The sequence below is a fragment of the Podarcis erhardii genome (assembly GCF_964252035.2).
Source record: "Podarcis erhardii genome assembly, chromosome: 10".
NCBI classification, from domain to species: Eukaryota; Metazoa; Chordata; class Lepidosauria; order Squamata; family Lacertidae; genus Podarcis; species Podarcis erhardii.
This window is the reverse complement of record NC_138500.1, coordinates 30795264-30805170: the sequence shown is the minus strand read 5'-3', so window position 1 is coordinate 30805170 and position 9907 is coordinate 30795264. Positions and strand designations below refer to the sequence as shown.

Below are 9907 nucleotides of genomic sequence, written 5' to 3'. Positions count from 1 at the left end.
CGTTGATAATCCTGTACTTTCATAGACAAATTTAAGCCCCAATTTCTCGGCCTCCAGTATTATGACTAGCTAGAGATACCCCTCCCCGATCCCCTACTGAAAGGCTGGAATTTGCTTCCTCGTACGCATGCACGAGTTTAATGAGGGACCTGCGGAAAAGCAGTCCTTCACGCGAAATGGCATCTTCGGAGGAATGCAAAACCCTCCCGGTATCCGTAGCCTTTACTTAAAAAAAAAAGTTATCGTTTCCTTCTGTCTCCTCGCGATATTTCGCATAGAGGATTACAGTGCACATGGGACCGATTTGGAAACGCATGCGCACGCGTATAGGCTGGACGCGTCTGCGCACGCCTAGGAAGCGAAGGGATAAATAGCGCACGCGCGCCTTTCCACTTCCCTTCTACATCGGCTCGGAGACAAAATGGTAGGTGGTAGTTGGGCCTTGCGGGAAACATGCAATCCGCTGCCATCGGGTCAGTGGTCTTTCCGGCCTCGCTAAATCCCGGTCTATTTCGCTTTAGGGTCTTTGTTGAAGGCACACCGAGAGTTATTTGGGTGCTACATACGCCTCGTTAACTGGGTCCTGGGCCTATTCTCATTACCGATGACTGCTGAGTTGGCCTAATGTGAGGCTGCCTGCCGTCATCTTTTACCTCATCTAAGGAAAGGGTGTCTTGAAATTGCCGAAACTTGTTATAGATACTTAGGCAGCAATTCCATACCTAAGCGGAAGGCCCCATTGGGACTTAATTCTGAGGAGACGTGCATAAGATTCGTATTGTTATTCCGGAGTGCATTGGTAGCGTCGCCCTTGCTAAAACGCCTTGAACGTCTTAATTACAGATAATTTAATAAGGTCATTGCATGTCGTTGACTGGAACAGCTCCACCAAGGAGCGTGGTGGGCCATGGCTCTTAATGCAGGAATGGGAGTACGTGTGGCTGTCCGGATGTTGCTGGCTCCAGCTGCTTCTATCCCTGATCTTTGGCTGGGGCTGAGGGACGATGGTTTCTTTTTATACCAAAGTCTTTGATCTTATATGACGGGCAGGTTGTACTGTTCTTAGTAAATGCTTTATGCTCTTGTCTTAAAGACAAAAAGTCTCCCATTACCTCAGGTTATGGTTGAAGAGTTAACTATAAAAGGGCCATTCTGACTGTATTTTTATAAAAATCTCTCATAGGGTGGGTTGGTTATTTAATGCAACATTGTGAGTCTTGTGTACCTGTCTTTGAGATGCAGTATTGCCAACCTTGCAAGGAAAACAAGCTAGGCATGTTGCTTGGCATGCACTGCATTACTGTACACAACAGAAGCACACTTTAGTGTTGCTCCCAAGGGATTTATTATGGGCAAGGGAAGTTTCTCTCCCAGGGTGTTTAGAGCATTTCCTTGCTTTCCTAAGAACCCTGAGGTTGTTGAGGACTTGCAAAGCTGTCTCCTAAGCAAAATGTCTTTGCCTCCCTTCTAGTCCCACCGCAAGTTTTCAGCTCCCAGGCATGGGTCTTTGGGCTTTCTGCCTCGCAAGCGTAGCCGTCGGCACAGAGGCAAGGTGAAGAGCTTTCCTAAAGATGACCCCAGCAAGCCCATCCACCTCACTGCATTTCTTGGATACAAAGCTGGCATGACCCACATTGTCCGTGAAGTTGACAGACCTGGCTCCAGTACGTATTTCTTCTCTTGGGAGGGAAGTGAAATTGATACATGGCATTGATATACTTTAGGACACTTCACATAGTAATTTTCAATACTTCTACAATGTGACATTATTAGCTTTGTTATTTTAGATGAAGGTGTGAGGCTAGCAGCTTGCCTGAGTTTACTTGCTTCATAGCCAAGATGGAGTATGTATGAGCCGGGACTTGCTGTTCTACACTACCAGTCCATGTGCTCTATCATTCCTAGTGGGCAGCAGAAAGAAGTGTATTGTTCTGATCACCGGGGTTGTTTATTTGTGTTTGAAAAGACCAGGCATAAGAACTGTTGCTGCACCTATTCTTCACCTTATGCACTCCTTTAGTTTTTCAGGACAGCACACATGCCCCATGTTAGGCTTTAACCTGACAACAGAAGGATTAGGTTGCTTTTGGATGGTGTTTTAATTTCCCTCAGTTATAGAAACTATAGGCTCATTAGTATCTTTTAGTTCTCATCTGTTCTGTTATCTGTTTCATAGAGGTCAACAAGAAAGAAGTTGTTGAGGCAGTTACTGTGGTGGAAACCCCTCCCATGGTTATTGTGGGGATTGTGGGCTACGTTGAAACTCCCCGTGGCCTTCGCACCTTCAAGACCATCTTTGCCGAGCATATCAGCGATGAGTGCAAGCGTCGGTTCTACAAGAACTGGTAATTATGGCTGAGATTCTTAAGTTCCATGAGTTAGGAAGATGCAGGAATAGTTAGCCCCAATTATATTGCTCTCTTGTAGAACTCTCTAGAACTGAGTTGACAGCAACTCAGTTTATATTGCAGTAAGGGGGTAAGGTTTTATGATACCCTCTTGGGTATGCGAACACTACAGATGATGATTTCTCGACGGGCGGACATTAAAAAATCACCTTTGGTGCTTGTTGCTGATTGTCGAGCACTGACTGTAGTTTGCTATCTTAGGAGAGTGTAGTATGACTTCTTTCCTGGTGGCAACAAATTTCTAGTTGAGTTGCCTCCTGGTATAGTCTTAACATGGATCTTGGGAAGGATTTCTCCCCCTTACAGTGTGGCATGTTCATGTTAATCAGGGTACTATAACCGGTAACCTTCCTGAATATCTGAACTTGAGGTATGCAAATATAAAAGTTGCCCTTTAAGATTTGTGGGTTGTTTATGTTAGGAAGGTAACAGTGGCATTATGGTTTTAAAAGGCAAGATAGAAAGCTATAAATGAGTAAAGTGAAGTTAACACTATGAAGTAGAAATGGAGCTTCTAAGGCAGAATACATTTTCTTAATTACTGTTCTGTGCAGTGCATATTAATGTTCTTTGTATGGAATTATGGCAGCTCCGCTCAGCTCTGGCAGCCTTGCCTTTGCTTGATGAGCTCCAGGCTCCGCTTGCTGGTGGAAAAGGCTCCTTAGAAGCCAGCAATGAGCCAAAACTGATTCCTGTGGCAGCTTCTTCCACTCAACCACCTCTCTGGGTGGGCTGATGAAGGGCTCTGCCAATCCCCATCTCTGCTCTGCTCCTCCTTGAAGGCATAAGTCCAAGAAGAAGGCATTTACCAAGTACTGCAAGAAGTGGCAGGATGAAGAAGGCAAGAAACAACTGGAGAAGGACTTCAACAGCATGAAGAAGTACTGCCAGGTTATCAGGGTCATAGCTCACACTCAGGTGAGCTCTTGCCTTGCCTGTTTCCTGAATTCACAGATAGTTTAACATATGAATTCACAGATAGTTTAATGTCAGTGGCCAAAGATCTGCTAATAGCAGATTAAACAGTTGGCTGGTAGTGCTTTTAAAGTCTTGTGAAGTAAATGGGGCCTCATTGCATCTGGTATTTGATGTAATATTTACCTAGTAGCTATTGTACCATGATGCACTTCCTATCTTTCAACCCTTTGACTTAGCCCTTTTTAAATACAGCTTTGTGACTGTAAAATTGGACGATGCTTTATAAGCCTTTCCGAATTCTTTTAATGGAATATTGAAAACCAGAAGGTGGCAAGTACTGGAAGGATACAGGATTTTGTCAGTTCAGTCAAACCTTGCTGCCCCACAATATAGTTTATTTCTTCAAAGGTTTTATAATTTGGCTATTTCACAGTAATTTATCTAAAGGCTCTTGTTTAACTTGTGACGGGTCTTGATTCTAATATATGCAATGAGCTGTTAATGAATGCATCAGAAAAGAAATGTGGGGTTCTTTGATATAGCCTTTAAAAATGCATTGCATTGATTGGCTCAGAAGGCCCTCAAGGAGCATGATGGTATTGGATGAAATTTAAGTCATCGGTTAATGTTGCATACATAACTTTTTGTAAAAGCATTAAATTACCATTCACTTTGGATTGATTGAACTAGAAATAATAATTGATACTGAAAAAATGCAAACATGATTAGGCATTTTGCCACAACCAATGCATTAACTCTTTATTTGGTATCTCAGATGCGAATGCTTCCGCTTCGGCAAAAGAAGTCTCACTTGATGGAAATCCAGGTGAATGGTGGCACTGTAGCTGAGAAGGTGGATTGGGCTCGAGTGAAGCTGGAGCAGCAAGTGCCCGTGTCAACTGTCTTTGGCCAGGATGAAATGATTGATGTCATTGGCGTCACAAAGGGCAAGGGGTACAAAGGTAATTTATTTCCCAGTCAACAATATGTCAAAGATTAAACTACTATGAGTGTCCTTAACATCCTATGTAGTCTATTTGGTTTTGGTTATAAGAGGGTTGGCAAAATATTCTTGGTTTGCAAGAGGCTGTTCAGTGATGAGATCATGGAATATGCACTGGGCACAGTGCCCGATACCCATGAGGAGTCATTCCATGCTGCCTTCCTTCTGAGACCAGCTTTGCAAGAAATAGGAGAGGGTTTGTACACTTAAGGGTGGTCATTTGTAAGATCCCTTTATTTTAGTATAGTAATCTCGTGTCTGGAAGACATTTCAGTGATTTCCCACACAGTTGAGGCTTCAGTCAATTAGATGTTGCAGCTAAGTAGTTCTAACAAGTTCCATGTCTCTTCCTCTTAGGTGTTACCAGCCGGTGGCACACAAAAAAACTGCCCCGTAAGACTCACAGGGGTCTGCGTAAAGTGGCTTGTATTGGTGCCTGGCATCCTGCTCGTGTGGCCTTCTCTGTGGCTCGAGCTGGTCAGAAGGGGTACCATCACCGCACAGAAATCAATAAGAAGGTATGGATGTGCTTTGCATCATCATAATAATAATAATAATCATCATCATCATCCATTCCAGCTGAAGCTTGAACATGTTCTGTGTTCATAAAATGTTACTGCAGAACGGCAGGTGGGTAGAAAGAGATTGTGGTGTTATTAGAGGTTGGTTTACTTAGCTGGATTTGAGCCCATGACTGAAAAAGTTCTGTGCCAAGCTCTTCTACAACAGTGTCCGCTTCACTTCCCACTTGCCCTACAACACTGCAGATTGTATAAGAATGCAGCATTTCACTAAAGAGCAACCCATTCTGCTAAAATTCTATATGGAAATCTTGTCCTAGTTGAGCAGTTGGGACAATATAGTTCCATACCAGTAATGTCACTTGCTGGCCAATTGCTACCTCCCCCTCCCCTCAAGTGTAAATATGTGAGTGCATTCTTAAAATGGTTATGAGTCATTGCAAGTTCTAAAGATAGTCACTGCAGTTGATTACAAGCATTGTAATGGTACAACTTGCTTATAAATATAACTTTCCAAAGTGAAACATTCCAAAGCTTAACGTGTAGGAGATACCAGTGTACCAGCTAACACAAAGATTGCAACTTCCTTGGGAATTAAAGGTTTTTTAAAGAGGTAGGTCCTGATTCGCGGGCCACAAATCTTTGTGTGGCTTTTGAGCCAGGATTTTTTTCGTGGTCACCACCAATCACTCTTGACATGCTTGAATGACGAGGTCTTTTTACATTTATTTAGGATTAATGAAGGCAAGAAACATTGGAAACACACAGCTGCTCAGAATCTTGCCTTCTCAAAACCTATAATGGGAAATTAGACCTCTATAGTAGGGATCTGTGAGTTGCCAGGTGTCACCAGATTCATAAATTCTGGTGTTAATTTTTTTGTGTTTCATTGTTGAAAAGTATTCATTTCTTCCTCCCCTTTTTTGTTTTTCATATAGATCTACAAGATTGGCCAAGGATACCAAATCAAGGATGGCAAGCTGATAAAAAACAATGCTTCAACAGAGTATGATCAGTCTGACAAGAGCATTAACCCTCTGGTGAGTGGCTTTCAAATTTAAATGTGAGGGTCTGGATTGGGTGGAAGCCTGTGTGTTCCTCAAAGATTTAGCCACTGCTGCATTTTGGAGGCATAGAGTAACCTTCAGTGCTCTTAGTTTTAAGTTTTCTGCTTTAACAGTTCTTAAAGGTGCCATTCACTTCAACATAAACCATCTCCCCCACCTTTTACCCCTTCAGTGATTGTCTGCCATGAGTTCTGCCTTCTGCTTTGGCTGGACATTAAAATCTCTGGCCTCTGAATCCCATTGGGGGTGAGGGGAAACTGCAGAATTAAGAATATTGGTGGTATGTAGTACTAAATAATTGCCATACACATTTATTTGCTCTTCTCACACAGGGCGGATTTGTCCATTATGGTGAAGTGACCAATGATTTTATCATGTTGAAAGGCTGTGTTGTTGGGACCAAGAAGAGAGTTCTCACTCTGCGCAAGGTGAGCAGTGGAAGGGTGGTGACGGACCTCTTTGAAGTTCCTTTGCTAGATGAGGTGGTATAGCTGTCAGTTTGAATATTGTAAGCTCTCCAATGCCAGGGTGCTAGAAAGCTAGCATTTTGTGTACCAGATTGTGACACTAAAAACAGCAAATGGAGGCATGCACACTGCTTCCCATAGATCAGCTTCCCCAAGAAGTGTGAGAGGGCTTTTATTGTTCATTGGCCTCTTTACATTCTTAGGACAGTATACAGCAACCAGGCTTTCCAGCAGGGACAATCCACAGGTTGTTGGCTGCTGACCTCTGTTTATATAGTTAGGCCATAATCCTGTATTGGCAAATCAGGTCTAAAGTCATCTTATATGGCACATTATGCACAGTGGTTGAATGCAGGCCTGAGATCTAAAGTTAACATTGTTCTTCAAGCCACATTCCAGGGGGTGGGGGGCATTAGAATTTGTAGTACAATGTAGTAGTGGAGCTTGAAGAGCTGTAGAAAAATGTTTCTGAATCACCAGCTTTCCATCACTTAACCTTTCCAATTTGAGATTTTGCAGTTGCCTGCCAGTCGGCCTTACTCTATGTCCTTTTCCTCCTAGTCTTTGCTTGTGCAGACCAAGCGTCGGGCCCTGGAGAAGATTGACTTGAAATTTATTGACACCACTTCCAAATTTGGTCATGGCCGCTTCCAGACAGCTGAGGAGAAGAAGGTTTTCATGGTAAGAGGACTTCCTCTCTAGTGTCCAGTATACAAGCTACTTGCTTGCATCTGCTCTTAGGAAAATGTGATGTTTTGAATTGATCTTTTAATGCCTATGTAATTGAACAGTGGGCAGCACCAAAATTTGTTGTAAGGTGTGTGAAAAGACTTACTAATGGTTCAGGATTAGGGTCAGCTCTTGCATGTGTAAATGGATTAAATGGTATTGGCATAGTCTTAATTCATCCCTAGTACATTCACATTCAGTTGGGGGACCTTTGTGTGCATTTATCTACTCCAGATTTGCAGTTGAGGCACAACAGTAGTTGCTGACATAAGAGTCTTGCTGACAACACTTTGTTTAGCATTTTTGGGAATCTCCAGAACCAGCAAGCATTAAGTGGTCCCAGTAGTCCACTAGTGAACTGCTATATGCTGTGGCCAGTTGGTGGCAGCAGACTTTTAACAATTGTCTTGTTTTCCATAGTCTATTGACTTCTGTCTAAATCCACCTGTTAATTAATGTTAAATGGTTTGGGATGTGTCTTGAGATTATGGATCTCCTGTTGTTTAGACTGACACATTTCTATTTTATTTGCAGGGACCACTCAAGAAAGATCGCATTGCCAAAGAAGAGACCGCTTAATTTCTGGAATGTTGTTTTGGCTTGTAGTCTTATAATAAAGCTACAAATATCAAATACATTGTCTGCTTCATGTTTTATGAATGATAGAAATGTAATTGGTCTTTAGGTGGGCTGTGATAATTGCTTGGATTTTAAAATGTTATATAGCATTGCTCTTCTGCAAGACAGGATGCCATGTGGCGGATTCACCCTCATTTCAGTAGACTTGCTGATGTATGGGCAGCAAACTTTACACAGCATCAAGTGTAAAAGCATCTGCTCCTAGAAACTGTTGGTTTCAAATAATGAATTTAAATGAAAATTTAGTTTGGAATAAGATAGGAACATAAGAAGCTATCTTTAGACCAAGTCAGACCTTTGTGTTAAGGCAGTATTGCCTGCATGGACAAGCAAGGTTTCACAAGGCTTTCTCCATTCTACCTGGAAATACCCTTGGTTGAACCTGCCACCTTTTATATGCAAACCCCACCCCCACTTTTCTCATAATACAATGTTCCGCTTTACAGCAACCACAAATCTTTCCTGTCAGGACTGGCACATTCCTTTAGCAATGCCACACACACTAGGACCACTCCAAAACGAGGCAAGGTAGGTTGTCCGGTACATTCTGTTCCAAGGTTGCTTGGAAGGAAATTTTGGTTGAACAGGTATACAACATACAGGAATCTGGTTTAAACCAAAATGCTTTGTCTGCATGATGATGCACTAATTTTGGGAACATCACTGCTGTGAAGTATTAGGTGACATTTTCCTTATGCAATGTTGGTGGCCCCACCTACATCATCTAACATGCAGTAGGGAGGGGTCTCCTTCACCAGCAAAGCAGCACCCAGCAGGATTGAATCTTCCCATTTCCAGGTTATGAACGGAGGATGCAATGCTACCGGCTGCATAGGGTTGCTTTGCCAGCACTTATCGACAGGATTCAGTACCCAATATCCTTGGCCCTATGGATGATCCCCTGGATAAGACTGACCTGTATGCCAGATGTTCCCCACTCCTGTGCTAAGCGACTCTAGCTCAAGACGCAGGGCTCTTGAAGGAGAACCTACCTGCATTTCTAACCCAGATGTACAGGGAGGGTCAGAAACAGAAATAGCCTGGTTCATGTTTCTTTGCCGCTTTGAATACATAAAAGCCTCGCACCTGCACCATCCCTTGCTCCCTAGTCTGTGTTTCCAGAGTCTGCAATTCACTTGAACCACAGGATTTGAGTGAGATAACTGAAGATGAGGCTTGGTGCAGGAGGTGTGAGGTGATGGGCAAGCTCAGATTCCAGTATATCTCAATTTCTCTCCAGGTTTGGTCTGCGCTGCCACCTGATAGCATCTCAAGACACATTTAGAAATCCACCTAACAAAACCTCTGACTGCAGCCTTCAAAGAGCTAGGACAAAATGCTATTGAATTTAATAATAATAATAATAGTGGAACCTGCACTTTTAGGAAAGCATTACTATTTTTATTTATATTTATATCTCCACCTTTCCTCCAAGCACCTCAAGGTGGCATACTTGTTTCTCTTCATTCCCACTTTATCCTCACAACAACCCTGTGAAGAGATAGCCAAGTATTCTTTCCTGTAATGCACAGCTTATGGGCATTCTCCCAGGAATGTGGGAATGTGTAAGAACATAAAGGATGTTTCTCATTTGAGTCCTAAACTGGATCTCACTTGAATCAGGTTTGCTATAGACCAGTGTTGCCCAAAGGTGTGGTCTGTGGACCACCAGTGATCCCGAATATTCAGGTGGGGCATGGCAGAAAGTTTTAATTAAAAATGAACGACTTTAGCATCTAGTACAGCGCATTACAGTGGCGAAACAGCAAGAAAAATCATTACGGGATATGTATGCCAATGCCCTCATCAATGCATCTCCTGTTTTCCACAGTGATCAAGCTTCAATATAAAATAGCTCAGGGAACTCAAATGTGACTGATTGCCTTGCATACAGGAAATGTCCTTGAAAACAGCCACTCAAGTGATAATTGAATGGACCAGTAGGTGGTGGTTTCTGCTCTTGCTGAACTGCCTGCGTTCTCCGCCAACCAGCTTTTCAGTTTCTGCATCCCATGTCTAGGACACAGTCGCCACAGCAACAGGTAACAATCAAGTGAGGTCACAGACCAGGACTTTGCTGTGGGCAAGAGGTTTAATTCTCAAGATCAGAGATTTGGGAAAGAGGACAAAGAGCAAATAGTTGTGCACTTAAATA

At 42.8% G+C, this 9907-nt stretch overlaps 1 protein-coding gene across 1 annotated transcript; it reads left to right on the top strand.

The window, feature by feature from the left end:
• Window positions 1-278: 278 nt before the first annotated feature.
• On the top strand, window positions 279-7746 carry RPL3 (ribosomal protein L3). The gene is made up of 10 exons (XM_081878547.1): window positions 279-424; window positions 1472-1664; window positions 2177-2345; window positions 3191-3326; window positions 4102-4288; window positions 4687-4847; window positions 5789-5890; window positions 6250-6345; window positions 6946-7065; window positions 7648-7746. Exons 1-10 carry the CDS (start codon window positions 422-424, stop codon window positions 7690-7692), a joined length of 1212 nt encoding a protein of 403 aa, XP_081734673.1. The 5' UTR covers window positions 279-421; the 3' UTR covers window positions 7693-7746.
• Window positions 7747-9907: the final 2161 nt, after the last annotated feature.

What these genes read in the sequence shown, in the direction of transcription:
- RPL3 (XM_081878547.1), top strand. An exon ending in AGTTGACAGACCTGGCTCCA is followed by an intron (nt 1,665 to 2,176) that starts GTACGTATTTCT and finishes TCTGTTTCATAG; the next exon opens with AGGTCAACAAGAAAGAAGTT. An exon ending in AAAGGGCAAGGGGTACAAAG is followed by an intron (nt 4,289 to 4,686) that starts GTAATTTATTTC and finishes TCTTCCTCTTAG; the next exon opens with GTGTTACCAGCCGGTGGCAC.